The sequence below is a fragment of the Anabrus simplex genome, chromosome 1, assembly GCF_040414725.1.
Source record: "Anabrus simplex isolate iqAnaSimp1 chromosome 1, ASM4041472v1, whole genome shotgun sequence".
NCBI lineage: Eukaryota > Metazoa > Arthropoda > Insecta > Orthoptera > Tettigoniidae > Anabrus > Anabrus simplex.
Window position 1 is genome coordinate 1,078,412,989 of NC_090265.1, and position 17,810 is coordinate 1,078,430,798.

The 17,810-nt window shown below is 38.1% G+C and overlaps 1 protein-coding gene across 1 annotated transcript in view; it reads left to right on the forward strand.

Moving 5' to 3' along the window:
- The window catches only part of LOC136858059 (probable E3 ubiquitin-protein ligase HERC1), an 850,878-nt gene that overhangs the window by 322,309 nt on the left and 510,759 nt on the right, over positions 1–17,810 (forward strand). Inside the window, exon 28 of the mRNA XM_068225263.1 lies at positions 6,179–6,314. Within this exon, the coding sequence (XP_068081364.1) occupies positions 6,179–6,314 (136 nt within the window). The remainder of the gene's footprint in view (positions 1–6,178; positions 6,315–17,810) is intronic.

A 17,810-nucleotide genomic window follows, 5' to 3' on the forward strand; every position in this document is an offset into this window, starting at 1 on the left:
CAGTTTTATGTAGCGTATTATTAATACGAAAAAACTTAAAGGCCAGTTATTTATCTCTGTCAGTTGAGGAGTAGGCTTATCGCACAGTAAACCTAATCACCGTTTTCATTTGAATTATCGTAGTCTTGTGCCACCAACTTCCCTGCTACTGGGGTTGTCACCATCCCAATAACACCATCTTCACTGCCATCGAGAGCATTCGAAAGGCCTTCTTTGCTTGTGCTAGTCTGCATTTTATGTCCTCCTTACTTCTGCCATCGTTACTTATTTTACTACCCAAGTAACAATATTCATCTACTTCCTTTAAGAATTTCCTAATTTAATATTACCTGCATCACCCAACTTCGTTCGACTGCACTCCATTACTTTTGTTTTGGACTTATTTGTTTTCATCTTGTACTCCTTAACCCACACTGTTCATACCATTAATCAATTTCTCCAGATCTTTTCAGATAAAATAACAATATCTCCAGCAAATCAAGGGGTTTTGATTTCCTCTCCTTGGGTTGTGATTTCTTTCCCAAATTCCTCTCTGATTTCCTTTACTGCCTTTTCTATATAAACGTTGAAAAGTAGGGGGGACAAACTGAATCTTGCCTCTCTCCCTTATGGATTGCTGCTTCTTTTTCAAAGCCCTCAATTCTTATCACCGCAGACTGATTTGTATACAGATTGCATATAATTCTTCATTCTCGGCGTCTGATCCCGATCCCCTTCAGAATCTCAAAGAGTTTGGTCCAATCAACACTATCAAATGCCTTTTCAAGGTCTACGAACACCATGTATTTTACAGCATGTCATGTTTAAATGCATTTACTTATCTATGCAAGTGGTGCTGTAAATCATGGAGGTATGTGATGTATACATAATATCATTTTTAAGTGTTTGTATTTTATGAGTTTCGGTGATGCATTTTCAATCAAATGAAGTCAGTATTGCATTACTTTCATTGCACATTTAAGTGCATATTCATGAAAAGTGTACTGCATATTTGAAGTTTTTTGTGTGGAACTATCCGAAGCGTACTTATCACCAATTCTAATTTTTATATACACTGTTTGTGAGCAAAGGCAATCACTACACATGTAATTAAATTAATTATAATCATTATAAAATATCAAAGCCATATTAAAAACAGTGCTGATAATATAATTTATTATTATTATTATTATTATTATTATTATTATTATTATTATTATTATTATTATTATTATTATTATTATTATTATTAATTACAACAGTCATATCAGCACGCTATATTATTACATAACCGGTTTTCGGACTCTGAGGTCCATCATCACTGTTAAAACTATTTACATGGAGCCCTGTTGAGATCAATTCTTTCATTCTTTTTCTTTATCTGACAGTTGTGCTGATATGACTGTTGTGATAAATAATAATAATAATAATAATAATAATAATAATAATAATAATAATAATCTATATATATAAAATAACTTGTCCTGACTGACTGACTGATTCATCATCGCCGAGCCAAAACTACTGGACACAATGAAATGAAATTTAGGGGATACATTCATATTAAGATATAGGTGCTTGCTAAGAGAGGATTTTTCGATATTCCATCGCTAAGGGGGTGAAAAGGGGGGTGACATTTTAAAATGATTGTATCTATATCTCAAAACTTTAATAGTTTACAGATGTAAAAATTAGTATTTAGAATCGTCTTTAAAAATAAGGAAACACATATTTTTTTGTTTTCAGAAAATCCCAATAGGAGGGGTGAAAAAGGGTGATAAAGGAGTTGAATGCCTTTAATCAGGATACCGGTACCTATATCTCAGAAACTGAACATATTACAGACCTGAAAATTTGTACTTTTGATCTCTTCTAAAAATAAAGAAACACGTAATTTTTTATTTTTGGAAAATCCAATTAATGGGAGGGTGAAAAGGGGATGAATTTTTAAAATGAGTGTATCTATATCTCAAAACTTTTAAAGTCTATAGATGTAAAAATTGGTATTTAGAATCTTCATTAAAAATAAAGAAACACGTATTTTTTTGTTTTCGGAAAATCCCATTAGGAGGGGTGAAAACGGGAGAAAAACGGGTTGAATGCCTTTCAAGTGGATACTTATATCTTAGAAACTTAAGATATTACAGACCTGAAAATTGGTGTTTGGGATCTCCTTTAAAAATAAAGAAAAACGTATTTTTTGTTTTTGGAAAATCCAAATATGGGGGGGGGGGGGGGTGAAAAGGGGGTGAACTTTTAAAATGAGTATATCTACATCTTAAAACTTGAAAAGTTTACAGATGTACAAATTGGTATTTAACACCCTCTTTAAAAATAAAGAAACATGTACTTTTTGTTTTCGGAAAATCCCAATAGGAGGGGGTGTAAAAGGGTGAATAATTGGTTGAATGCCATTAATGAGGATACATATATCTCAGAAACTGAAGATATTACAGAACTGAACATTTGTACATGGGATCTCCTTTAAAAATAAAGTAACATGCATTATTTTGGAAAATTCAATTACTGGCGGTTAAACAGGAGTGATAAATTGGGGTGAAATTTTTGAAAGACTATATCTACAGAATACCTGAGAAACGTAAAATGTTACAGACGTAAAAAGCGGTATTTAGAATCACCTGTAAATGTAAAGAAACATAGGTGATTTGTTTTTGGGAACTCCACTTAAGGGGAACTAAAAGCAGGGTGAAATTTTAAAATGAGAATTTCTACAGTATATCTCAAAAACTTAACATGTTACAGAAGTGAAAACTGGTACTTTTTATCTCTATTAAAAGTCTTAAAAGTCAAGAAACGAGTATTTTTACTTTTCCGAAATACCACTTGGCTGGCGGGGGGGGGGGGGGGGGTAGAGTGACTGAAAATGATGTTGAATTATTTTAATTAAGCTACTGATATCTCAAAAATGAAGATGTTACAGACGTGAAATTTGATATTTGGATTCTGCGTTAAAGTAAAGAAACACGTATTCTCGAAAAATCCAATGAAGGGGGCGGGGGGAGGTGAAAGAATTGAAAAATTGACTTAATTGTATGAGAATACTTACGTCTAATAAAAAATAAAGTAGCTACAGACGTGAAAATTGGTATTTTGATCTCCTTTAGAAACAAAAAAAAACGCGTTTTTTTTTGGGGGGGGGGAATCATCTTGGGGGGCGGGATTGAAAAGGAGTTGAATTCCTTTCATGAGGTCACACAAATCAAAAACTGAGGAAGTTAGAGTCGTGATAATTGGTATTTAGAAGATACTTTACTATTAAAGAAACAAGGTTTTTGCCGGAAAATTCAATTGGGGGTGAGGAGGATTGTGAAAGGAAGTGAAAAAAGTGAATTATTTTTATGGGGATACTTATATCTCAAAACTGAAGGTAATAGACGTGAACATTTTTGTTCGGACTCTCCTTTATACATAAAGAAACAGGCCTTTCTGTCATTTTTGTGGGGGGGGGGGGGGGGTAAATAAACTTAACGGTGGTGGGGTGTAAAAGGAGGTGATAATAGTTGATTTTACTGTTCCTAATGTACTTATTAGGAGCCTCCGTTGCTCAGGTGGCAGCGCGCCTGCCTCTCACAGCTGGGTTATGTGGTTCAAATCCCGGTCACTCCATGAGACATTCGTGCCAGACAAAACGGAGGCGGGACAGGGTTTTCTCCGGATACTCCGGTTTTCCCTGTCATCATTCATTCCAGCAACACTGTCCAATATCATTTCATTTCATTTGTCATTCATTATCCATTGCCCCAGAGGAGTGCGACAGGCTTCGGCAGCCGGCACAATTCCTATTGCCGCCGCCAGATGGGGGCTTTATTCATTCCATTCCTGACCCTGTCGAATGACTGAAAACAGGCTGTAGATTTCCGATGTCCTTATTCTGATCATAAACCGATCATTTTTTATCTTTCCTGGGTTCGTTTTCAAGAGCCATCTTTTTCTTCGGAGAACGTTCATAGATTACAGTACATTCTCCTGGCATATAAATAAAAATTTAAACACCTTTGAAATAAACGATAGGAATGAGATTGACCGTCCAATTGTTCACCTCTATAATAAGGTCAACAATGCTCGGAATATGTCATTCGTATCACCAGAAATCCCGCACACTTGGCTACGCGCGACAATGGTGTTGGTCACATTGTTAACAATGACAGTGGCAGCGGATGTAATTTACCGCCAAGTAGCGGTCTTGCATCTTGCTATGGGGTCCATAACATCTATAATAATAATAATAATAATAATAATAATAATAATGTTCTGGACCGTCGTCAAATGTGCAGACCGCCCTGGAGACGGGTCCTGGACGGGTAATGGCTAAAAATGCAGTCCATCCGCGGGATCAGTGCCAAGGCACTCACGCCGGATCTCCTCAAGGATTTGATCCATATTAAAAATTCTTATAGGAAAAGATGGCAAAGATTTAGGGACACAATTGACCGGGTGGAATACATGGACCTAGCCCGGGAAGTACGAAATCGATTGCCGGAAAGAAAGATTGAAAAATGGGAGGAAACTTGCCGTAATCTATTGGAAAACGAGTCAGATCGCAAATTTTTGCGGATTCTCTCAGATAACCAGTCAGATCGCGAATTTTGGCGGATTATATATAAAACAATAAGCATTTAACTATAAATTTCAGTATAATACTGTAGCGAAGCACGGGTATCTTGCTAGTAATAATAATAATAATGGTAAATTATTAGATTAAAGCATAAGTAACAACGTTTTATCAATAGTAGTCCTCTCCACCTTCATAGTGTAATGGTTAGCACTATTAGCTGCCATCCTCGGTGGCCTGGGTTTGATTCCTGGTACTGACAAAAGATTGGCTGGAGTGCTGGTATGCAGGTAAAGAGGTATATGCAGGTCACCTCGCTTTGCCTTAAAATAGCTGCATTGCCTCAAGGAATATGAGGACGTGAGTGTACCTTTTTTAACAGTAGTCCTGTTTATATATGGGACATTTATGGTTGAGTTATGTTTTATTATGTTTGAGGCATCATTATATTTATCCATCCGTCCAACGCTGCTTCCCTCCCTCCTTCCCTCCCTCCATCCGTCCTGACTGTGATAGTGAAATTCTCATACAGTGGGTAAGATTTATTGCTGTACATTTATTATTGCTGCCCTTGTCTTATATCTTATGTTACCTAATTGCTTGCCTCAGAATTTGAATGCTAGACTACAACTTTTGAAAACTTGTGAGAAAGGGATAGCAAACCATGAATCCCTAGCTGAGTATTAACAGTGCTTTTACTTACTTGTACTAAACACATTGCCTTAATCTTTCTATATGACCTTCATTGATCAATTGTTGTTCTCTTCTGATCTCCTTGGTATTGGTACAAAAGTGTAAGGAGTATTTTATTTTTTGCCTTTCATTGTTCTTTCCTTTAACTATGTTCTCGTTATCTGATGAGTCAAAATACTTCTTTCTTCAATCAAAACTGAGGTCTACCCCTTTGAAACATCAATTAATCATTCAATCTATCAATCATCAATAAATCAATCATTAGACTAGCAGACTTAGGAAAATGCTCTTCATATCCTGGCATACGTTGTGTGTGTCAGAAGTGACATGATTATTTGATAAGATAATTCATACAAGGAATTCCAGGTGAACATCTGCAACCCATATAAATTTGAAAATGGAAAAATCTCAAAGGATTCAGTACTTCCCAGCCTTAAGGGTATTTAAATGCAGTAATTTCTTTTCATTAGCTTCTAGTAGATATCCTGCAGGGCAAAATATTCAAACTGCTCAGCATATATCATTAGTAGTTAGGATGGAATTTTAAAAATTACATTCAGTGCTTCTCTGCCATCATCCAGAGTTGACCTGTTCATCCCCAGTAACAATCTGTTCAAGATAGAGTCCTTAATTTAAATTTATATCTTTATACTTTACCGGGCGAGTTGGCCATGCGGTTAGAGGCACGCGGCTGTGAGCTTGCATCCGGGAGATAGTAGGTTCGAACCCCACTGTTGGCAGCTCTGAAGTTGGTTTTCCGTGGTTTCTCATTTTTACACCTGACACCATAATTAAGGCCATGGGCACTTCCTTCCCATTCCTAAGCCTTTCCTATCCCATCCTCGCCATAAGACCTATCTGTGTCAGTGCAACATAAAGCAAATAGGAAAATAGAAAATACTTTAGAAGGTTATTGTCATTTTGTGTTCACAGGTTGCTATCAGTGGAAGTTTCTGATTGTGAAGGAGAACAAAGGCAATGAAGGGACTTGTGTGGGAGTAGCTCGATTTCCCATCAAAGATTATAGCCATCGGACCACTACCGACATGTGGCTGTACCGTGCCTACAGGTTTGTCTCAGCTTAATTTCATGAATACAGTACTGGGGGAGCAATACACAAATATTTTTAAAAATTATTATTTGAATTATTATAATTATACCATTGTACACCTTCAGTATCCTCATTTATTGTACAAGAAACAAAGCAGACAGCATAAAGATGCTACAGGAGACCAGCTGGAACTGAGAAGAAAAAATATTCCTCTTTTCATGTGTGGAGAAGAGATTGCCAGTGGTGGAAAGTATATCTACTTCCATAAATTTGAATATTCGCATATAAAGAAGATACATTCATTTATTTATTTTTTTCATTTTCTTGTAACTAAGCTAATATCTTCCCAGTTATTGATGATTTTACATAACATATGTTTATAAAAGAAAACTAATACCACTAAATAATGACTTTTTAGGGCTGGGTAAAAGTTTTCATTCCATACCCGGACAGGGTACGGTGGCCCTACTTATGACCGTGTGTCTATATAACAGATAGTGGTATTAATGTGACAGGCAGGAAATTATTATGATTTCATGGAACTTAATGATGTCACTTGTTAAAGCTAGCTGATTAAAACAGGGTAACAGGTCTGACATTTGGACTGCAAAGTTTACACTTTGAAACTACGAAAACACATCTATAAAATATATTTTGACATTTAATTCATATGGCTGCATGTACAACAGTCACTTAAATCCTCTGAATAAATCTTAACAAAAACATATTTTTATGTATGGAGAAAATAATTACTGGAACTGTGTAACAGGCTGCAACTTGTGCAAACATGAATCTTTCACTCTTACAATGATAACATTAAAATTCTGTGATTCTAGTAAAATTAAATCTGCAATTTTTCTCCATCATGAACCTAACACCTGTAGCAAAGAAATTCCATTCAAAATCTATGGAGAGATCTTCCTTGATGAAGGTAAGGTTAGCCAATGTATATTTATTTTTAAATTGAGCTGCAGCTCCATCACTGAAAATCTTTACTTTCTTCATACCTGAATTGATGGCTCTAATATCATTCAATATTTTCTTTATGAAAGCATACACAGCATATTTATCATGCTTCAAACTGTCACTTATTACCACGTAAGCTGCCATTCTATCACTAGTCCAGGCACAGCCTGTAAAAATGGTCACTTTTTGATAGGACCAGTGCACTGACAGAATTTCATCTTGCTGGATGATAGAAAAATTTTTGGCGAATTCCATCTGTAAAACACATTCTTTATTTGAAATATTAGTTTTCATGTTTTGAAAGTGCTCTTCTTGCACATTTTTCACACAAAAATGGGACCTAAATTGTTTCAGTTTTCCCTGAAGTAATTCAGCTGCACTCATAATAGTCCCATTATCTTGTGCAAGTTTTGGTCTACCATCACTTACAGACCGTTGTGACCAAGCAACAGATTGTGATTCTGAGTCATTTGGTATCAAATCATACACAGTTTTACATTCAGGACATAAGTCTATCATACATTTTACACTTTTTGTGTCACAACATAGAGCTTTCAAGCATTCCTTGGATGTAGATGGGAATCCAGGCAGTGAATTTGATATAGTTTGCACTATAAAAGTGAAATTAGTATGATAGATACAAACACACACGTTATGTGGAGTTTCAGAACATAAAAGGACATGCTGGGGACATCATTCATAAAATATGGACTTGTGCAAATTTATCATTGGATGCTCTGCCTTGAATAAATGAAAAGCTTCCAAGACTGGCATGATCAGATATTGCTTTTGTGTAAACTACCGTTTACCAGTCACTGGATGTTTAATTGACTTTGCATCCTTACGGCCAGGTGTCAACCTGCTTACAGTGTCTTGACAATAAAATTCTTTGACTAAATTTATAGTTTCTTCACTTAAAGCATCTTATCTCTTATCTTTTTTCTGGTAAGCCAGTACTCGGAATAATGTCCTTGAACAGTTTTCTTACTGCAGCTACTTTTTTACGAGGACTGTATTGTAGTGCTGCTTTAAGCTTTGATACAGCTTTACCCAAAGACTGCCTACAAGAATAAGACCCTAATTCTGCAGAGCCTGGAGAGAAAGCAAGTTCCATTTTATTTTCTGCTTTTCTCTTTCTACAGGCCCTCTGAATGAGAACATCTTTGAAGTGCTTAATTTCATGTACGCTGATGATATGGTCTTAACATCAACGTCGGAGAAGGAACTCCAGGAATCATTCAACCAAATAGTGGGATGGATAAAGAAAAATGAGCTCAAACTGAATGTAGAAAAAACAGTGTCCATGACGTTTAGAAGAGGGGGGACCTCATGGAATCTTCTATTATGAAGACCAAGAACTTAAGTCCGTAAAGCATTTTAAATACTTGGGTGTAATTTTTCAAACCCAAGGTAATTTTTTCACCCTCCATCTCATAGACCGTCTAAATGCATCTATGAAAGCAATATCTGACATTAAGCACCTGAGAAACTTGTCTTTAGAAACGGCCATAAAACTCTTTCATCTAAAAATCAGCCCTATAGCAACATATGGCTTGGAAAACATTTGGGAACATTTGAGTATGAAACAGTTAGATAAAATCGAGAAGTTGAAGGCAATCTACTTGAAACGGGCTCTGTGCCTCTCCAAATATTCTCCTTCCCGGCTCGTGTATGAGCTATCCGGAGAGGGATTTTATGTGGAAGAGCTAAGGTTACAGTTGTTACTTCCAGCAACAACACCCTATATACATCTGCTTCGAGACCTACGATCGAAGAAGGCTGACATCTGGGAAGATTTCTACTCTACCGATGCCATGCTAAATCGCGAGTGGGTTCAAGGTGGATATGAACTGCGACACCTGCTGACAAGATTCTCCGTTCATGGGTTCCATTATAAACTGTGTAATATAAAGCGTTATCATGAACCAGGTTTGAACTGTGTATGTTTAAGATGTGGTGCACACTGTACTAGGTACCATGTTTTAAATTGTAAACAGCGATCAGAATCACTGGTGAAATTTTGCAACGAAGACTAATGTTTTATATAGTAATTCTTTGCACATTGTGCGCGTTAAATAAATTGTTTAATTTCACAGTCCTTTTTGTTTGGTATAAGTTTGCGTGTTCTTTCTTCTCTCCTCTTCCTATCACGATCTCTCTCCTTAGCAAGGTAGGCTGCATACTTCACTGGATCCTCTTAATTTTTGTCTACTTTTTTGCATACGGGTAGATGCCATCTTTCTGGAATTAAAAACTAATCTTAAAAAATGTTATATTTAAAGGCCAACATTAGTTCTACTCTTGAAGAAGGTTATGCTAGGACTACTGTATGATGTTTGTATTTTCTGGAGAATTAAGATGTAAATAATATAACTTAAAAAATTTGAATGGGTGTGACTTGAGATTTGTAACGGGTGTGACAGGAATAACAACACTAATTTCAGTAATCTTATTAAAGTTTAAGGACTTTTAACAAAAAGAATATTATTAAGTAAGCACTCTTAACCTTACTTTCACTAAGCATCAAAGATCTGTGAAGTTTGATTCTCATTTTAAATAAACTTTTAGCTGTTTTGTGTAATGGGTGTGACACAGAATAGCATTATACCTAAATACAAATAAAAGTAAGTAAGAACTTACCTAGAAAATCCTGCTTGTGTAGAAAGATTTAGAAATAGGTCTTCTGCATCAATAATGCTTCCAAGCAAAACACAAACACAGGAAGTTCAGCTAAACCATTGTTGCCAAATATGATAGTTATAATGTATTTACCGGTAAATTAACATTGCAGCATAGTTATAATGTATTTACCGGTAAATTAACATTGCAGCCACCATTTTAGTACAGAAAACAAGTCTATAATAAGTGAAAAGCTTTTGAATATTTATTGAACGACAAATCAGAGGGATTCTACTATTGATACAAAAACACTTCTTTTCATTTGCTTTACTTTAATTTTTTTGACCTTGTGGTTTACGTTACTGTGGAATGGCCCCAAAGTGCTTTCTAATGATCATGTTTTGAGGAATGTCAGTTTGAAGTAAAGAGAGCAGATGGAAGGAAGGTGATAAAACAGAATGCCATCCCTACATTCTTTGACTTTCCTAATCCCTCGAAATCATTCTCGAGTGTCAGGAAGACCTCGAACGAAAGAAATTTACTGGGATGATAACTTATTGTAATAATTTTCCTTTCTTCTTCCTCTCTTAATCCGTTTACCGTTCCTGGTTGTTTTCTCCCTCGGACTCAGTGAGGGATCTTGCCTCTACTACCTCAAGGGTAGTGTCCTGGAGTGTGAGACTTTGGGTCAGGGGATACAACTGCAGGAGAGGACCAGCACCTTACCCAGGCTGCCTCACCTGCTATGCTGAACAAGGGGAATGGGACGATTGGAAGGTATAGACAAGGAAGAGGGAAGAAAGTGGCCGTGGCCTTAAGTTAGGTACCATTCCAGCATTTGCCAGAAGGAGAAGTGGGAACCACGGAAAACCACTTCGAGGATGGCTGAGGTGGGAATCGAACCCCCCACCTCCTACTCAGTTGACCTCCTGAGGCTGAGTGGATCCCATTCCAGCCCAAGTACCACTTTTTAAATTTCTTGCAGAGCCGCAAATCGAACCCGGGCCTCCGAGGGTGGCAGACTATTGTAATAATTTTTAAATTCATGTAAATCAATGACCTCTCAGATTCTTTAACATTGAGACATGGTTTTCTTGATAATAGTAATATAAAATTTGCATAACTTATTCAATTATTATTATTATTATTATTATTATTATTATTATTATTATTATTATTATTATTATTATTATTATTATTATTATTATTATTATTAGTAAACATTTTTTATCACTCTATTATAATAATTTCACGTCCTCATACTGAGGTGGTGCAGGTCCTTTTTCTAGCAGACCTTACCCAATGGAGGTGAGCTGTATGTACCATTTCAACCACATACCGGCTCTCCTGCCATTCTTAAATTTCTGGTAGTACCGGGATCAAACCCGGGCCTTCAGTACATTATCTAATAACACTTATTGTTACGCTACGGAGGTGGACACACTGTTGTAATGTATCACAGTTTTCTAATATTTGCATGTTTTCCTGTTACTAGGAATGTAGCCTACATTGCTGGCTGTAATATTTATTGTAGTAATGTTGGTTTAGGCCACCAAACGGGCTATCAACTGAAGTCATTTCCTATCAGCAGTTTCCATACCTTCATATTTCGGTTCCTCCCACGTACCTATATGTTATTTAATTTTAACCATACATACTGTTTTGATCATTATATTCCTTTCTTCATGCTCAGGTACCCTAAATTAGGCTACTAGCTCAAAATTATGATAATTTCATCATATTGTCTGGTTTTAATTCCATTACAACTGTTGACAAATTTATGAAATGGTAAAGATGATTCCCACAGGGAATCTGAAATATTTGTTCTGAATGAGTAAATTTATAATACCAGTATAGTTGGTCCGTTATTGGACATTATAAATTTTCCAGCTAACTCATGCACTAGCCATGCGTCTTGGTGGGTGTGCCATTTAGAGCAACTGGGAAGGAGTAAATGCCCTGGAGAAAGAAGATGGAAACATCACTTGGCATGACAAAGAGATAAAAGTTGAGATGGAACTGTATCTTGGAAAAGTTATATAATGTTGAAAATTTAAATATTAAACAACAGCAGACCATGGCGAAATAAAATATTCAAGACATCTAACCTTATATAACATGGATGGAAGTGGAAAATGCCCTAAAGAACATGAGTAAAGCCAAGGCAACAGGCATAGATGAGGTAAGTGCTGACATGATCAAGGCTGCTGGAGTGCAAGGACTGCATTGGTTGTTAAGAGTCATAAACACCATTTGGAAAGAAGAAATACTACCCTAAGACTGGACTAAACAACTCATCGTCACTCTATTTAAGAAAGGAGACAAAAGGAAACCCAGCAACTACAGGGGCATCACTTTTCTTTCTCATGGACTCAAAATAATGGAATGAATCAGAGATTAGAAACCACAGGTTGAAGAGGAGGAGTATGGTTGTAGAAGGAATAGGGCAAGAATGGCGAACTGATGATGCGTGGCACTAGGTGACATGCAAACCCAACTTTTGCAGCACCCAGGCAACGTACCACATACTTTAATGTTTTCACGTGTAATAAATAGGTCGAATATGTAGCAGCATAGCATATTTTAACATAACACTTTAATAAAGAAGTATGTCTCAATTAATTTAATTGCCATGTTTTTTACAAATTTTATTAGGTCCCTTATTCTTAAAATTTGCCTATTATTTTTTAATGTAATTTTCAGTAATGTTTGTAAAATAAAACCATGAAACATTCAGTTGAATGGATTTATATATTATGCAATCTAATACCTAACTGAATTCAAATGAGGGGTTTCATGATGATTATAAAGGTAAAAAACCAATGGCACACTCTACAGTAAAAAGTGAAATGAAATGGCGTATGGCTTTTAGTGCCGGGATGTGTCTGAGGACTTCGGCTCGCCAGGTGCAGGTCTTTTGATTTGACTCCCGTAGGCGACCTGCGCGTCATGATGAGGATGAAATGATGATGAGGACGACACATACACCCAGTCCCCGTGCCAGGGGAATTAACCAATTATGGTTAAAATTCCCGACCCTGCCGGAAATCGAACCCGGGACCCCTGTGACCAAAGGCCAGCATGCTAACCATTTAGCCATGGAGCCGGACAGTAAAAAGTAACTTACAAGATCTTAATTGGCATGCTAGTTGGTAAAGGTTTGCCATCCCTGGAATAGGGCAACAACAGATCTAATATTTTCTGTAAGAATGATCGTGTTGATTTTCCTAGATATTGAGAAGGCTTACAACAGTGTACTGAGACAAAACATCTGGGAATGTTTTGAAATTAGATCTATACCATGTGCTTTAATTAATAAAGTAAAAACATTGCCAGAGTTGTTTCCAAATAGGGGATGGATATTCGGAGTGGTTTGGGACTAGGCAGGGTGTACAGCAAGGCAGCGCACTATCGCCACTTTTATTCCTCATTATAATGAATGAATAATTAAAAGAGATGAGAGACTCATCAACAACTCAGAGTTTAAAGCTCTTGCCTTTGCAGATGATGTGGTGATATGGGGTAATAGTGAGGCTGAAGTACAACTGAAGCTGAAAGACTTGAATGCTATATTCAAGCAATTTTTGTCTCAAGAAGCAAGTCCAAAACAGCCGTGTTGCCTCTTAGTCAACAGAACATCCGTACTAACATCACTCTAGTTGAATCAAAGCTGGAACGAGTTCATCCGTTTCATTTGTCATATGTACATCGTCCTACACCCTACCTGAGCCTTGTAAAACCTTCAATTATTATGTTTAATACATTTTAATTATCTTTTATTAAATGTTAAGTACAGCTAACATATGATTTCCCCGTAAATATGTATTGTATATTCATATAACCTCAAAATCTGTTCAGTCAAAAACTGTATAAAACTCTGTAATATTTGTATATTTGACTATCACTATGATGCATATGGACCTTCTGGAAACTTACCGTGATGTTTTATTATCCAGATATGTGTGGAAACTTTAGGAATTTTGTAGACTTCATCACCATGGATTATTGTATTGTAATCAAACATTTGCGCTCAGTCTATACGGGAGTACCACAATCGACTGTCCGGTTGATAGATTGTTTGGGTACATTCCATTCAGCCTGTGCAGGAACATTTCTAGAAGTTGGAGATATCTGGACTGTTTGTTGAACAGTATATATATCGAGCCGACAACGCCAAAAGACCAGTGAGTTTGGTAGTTAGCCTTGCCTTGTGATGGTGAAGTGAATGATCAGTGTGAGGATTTGTTGATATCTGTACTTGTCAGAATCAACTGTATATTGCTTCAGTGTGTTTCTCTTAATACTGTTGCAAATGCTGTGTATAATTGTGTATCCTTGTGAAGTCGTTAAGTGAACTGAATAGGAATTGTGTCTTGTAAGGAAATAGACTAGTAAGTAAACTTGTGTCCTCATCCCGAAGTGGTGCAGCTCTTTTCAGGCACACCCCCATTGGAGGTGAGCTGTATGTACCATTTCAACCACCTACCAGCCCTCCTGCCATTCTTAAATTTCTGGCAGTACCGGGAATCGAACCCAGGCCCCCGAAGACGGCAGCTAATAACACTAACCGTTACACTACGGAGGCGGAAAGGAAATAGACTAAGTGACAATAAAGCGGTTTTACAATCAAGAAGTGAACATATCTCGTATGATATTTAGACAAATAAAATCGCTTTGAGAATGATAAATTGGCAACCGTGACTGGACTCTTGGTGAATCGAAAATAAAGATCAACCAGATGACCGTGGCGATTCTACGCAAAGCACTGGCATTCCGAGGTTTGCCAACAGCAGGAAGCAAAGTGGACTTGCAAGCAAGGCTGTGCCAGGACTTGGTTGACAGCAAGGAAGACCCAGACAGTTTCGACTTCGAAGACACCTCGGAGGTAGAAGCTAATAACTGGGCAAGAGCTATGTTTCAACAATAAAATTCCATAATTCAGGCCCAGTGCGAAAAACTTGGGGAGCTCGAGAGAAAAATCAAGGCCAAGTCGGCCCAGTCCGTGGAAAATGAAGTGCGCTTTCTCGAAACCAAGGTGATCAATGACGTCGTGCAGGAGGACAACAAACCGGACGGGAAGCAGTCTGAAGTGATGCTCGTGGTTGTGGAGTCTGTAGCTCGAGGCCCAGCAGAGGAAGCAAGTGCCCTGCGTGAAAGTATAACAGCCATGGTGACACGAGTGAAACCTACAAACAGTGATGGCAACTCCGGCGTCAGAAAGGTGGCAACCCCACAGGACAACGGTACCACTTCCTAGGGAACATGCCGGGCCCAGTTCGACACCAGATCGGCTTCAGGAGAGGGAGCCAAATACCTGATCGCAGGACTATGAGGGCACGAGGTGGAAGTACGATCCAGCCCCCAGCCATGTTTGACCAATGAGGAGGTTGTGGGAAAATTCAATAGGCACGGCAGTGTCCACCAACCGAGAGTCAACTACCGAGTCCAGCTGCAGGAGAGGACTCAGTGTGCAGATAGAACACCACAGGTATTCGACGCCGAGACCTAGCGACCAGGCAACACGACTGTGGACGGGCCGTACCAGTATGACACCAAGCGCGAGGCGGCTGACAGCTGCAGTAAGCTCCACAGCACAGAGATCCAACCAGGGAGGAGGCTTGGACGATGTCCCAAGAGATGGAGGCAGTGATGGCAACGACACAGCTTGTAACTGTACAAGAGTACGATCCCCAATTTTAGGTTAGGAAATGTTTGTACATGATGATCTCCCGATTTTAGGTTAGGATATTTTTGTAAAATAAAATGTAATATAAGTAGTGAATAGGGAATATTGCATATGTGCATCGTTATATTTTGCATAAGTTTCTATTTGTGTAAGAGTGTGCACATGGCGTAGCACTGAAGATTGCATAACCTGGGAAACAGTGACTATATCGGGAAAGATGGTTGAAGTCGGTTAAAAGTGTTGTAATGAGTGGTTTTGAAACTCGAGGGTATGGCCGGGAAGTGTATGCTGAAGGTGGTAATTCATCATTGTGGATGAACGTGCAAGATCGCTATTTGCGAATCGGCAGCTCAGTAACCAATCCGGAAGTTCCTAGTATTAACGAGCTTGTGTTGACCGAGTGACGCTTGATGATGTTTCAGTGCTAGCGTTGTTTCCAGTGGACTTTTGCAGACATGACAGCCATGTGGAGCAAGTCTATATATATTTACGTGGCGTGTGTGAAACGAGTTTATTACTAATCACTGTTCATGACCATTGCGATTGCTATTCATGACGATTACCTTTACGAAGTCTGCGCTGTACGAGTTCTTTACACTTGCATTACTGCGCCATTACAAAGTCATGACAACTGCATTACTTGGTAATTACAAGTTCCCGTTGAGCAGTCGGTGGAAGACGCTACATGGTGTTCTTTTGTGAGTCAGACTCTGGATTATTCCTCCCCAAAGATATGCTCAGTGTTAGGTAGTTTATATGTGTAATCTGGAGGTAATGTGTTGTTGTGCACAGAACTGATTGTAGCTAGAGGAGATTATAGGCCAAGTGTTCAGTGCTTGGTCGATTTTATTTATTGATTGGACGTGGTATTTGTCTTGCATCTAGTCCGTGGATTTCTTTTTTTTTTTTTTTTTAACCTGGTGAAGTTATTTGATTAACAGAGTATAGTGAGATTTGTTTTAACATACAGTGTTATAACCCGGGATAAATAGATTCCATTGTTATGATGCTATTGTGCTAATATAAGATAAGAATAAACAGTTGTCTTATCCGTACTTATCCAAGTAGCGTGACCGTCAAAACTAAATGTATATTGTGTATAGCTTGTGGATGTTTATATTGGTCTCATCATATGATGATTATTGTTGGTGTTTGTTTTGTTTTATTTTGTTTCGAGAGTAAACTCTAGTAGTGAAACTGATAGCAAATCTATTATTGATGGAGTTGACGGTTCATGGTGTGGGTTACTGTAGTCACGTCCTAGTTCGTGAACCATGGGCAACAGCTGAGTGGCCTAGTAAGTGGTCCTGAGAATCGGGATACCAGTTGCTATGGAATGGGAATGGGCATCTCGGACATATTCTGAGTCCTGGCCCTTCTTGTGCTCAGGCAGCTAGGACTATACAATCCACCGGTGGTTCATAATCCGTTAGAGGAGAGATCCTCACTTGGACTATATGTAAGTAGGGTAGCATCCTGCTTCTTTAATTTACAAGCTCAGAACATTTTAAGCAAGCCTTGGACCTGTGGGAGTAACGGAGTCCCACTCCCATTTGACAGGCAAGGGACTCTGTCGAAACAACTTGGTGAATGAAATGGAATTCGATGGGAAGCTATCAATATTAATGGGGCTTGTGGAAGAAAGAAGTAGAACTGACTGAGTCTGCTAAGAGGATGCATCTGAATGTGCTAGGACTAAGTGATGTTCGGTTAAGTGGAGATAACGAGGAAGAGATAGGAGATTATAAAGTGTACTTGACGGGTGTTAGAAAGGGAAGGGCATAGTATGCGGTAGGGCTGTTTATCAGGAATACCATTGCACGCAGCATAGTTTCTATTAGGCACGTAAATGAGCAAATGATGTGGGTTGGAGGAATTGGACGAAAATTGTCTCAGTGTATTCACCATGTGAGGGTGCAGATGTGGATGAAGTTGACAAGTTTTATGAAGCATTGAGTGACATCGTGGTCAGGGTCAACAGCAAGGATAGAATAGTGCTAATGGGCGATTTCAATGCGAGCGTTGGAAATAGAACTGAAGGATACAAAAGGGTGATTGGTAAATGTGGGGAAGATATGGAAGCTAATGGGAATGGGAAGCATTTGCTGGACTTCTGTGCTAGTATGGGTTTAGCAGTTATGAATACATTCTTCAAGCATAAGGCTATTCACCACTACACATGGGAGGCTAGGGGTACCACATCCATAATAGACTATATCTTAACTGACTTTGAATTCAGGAAA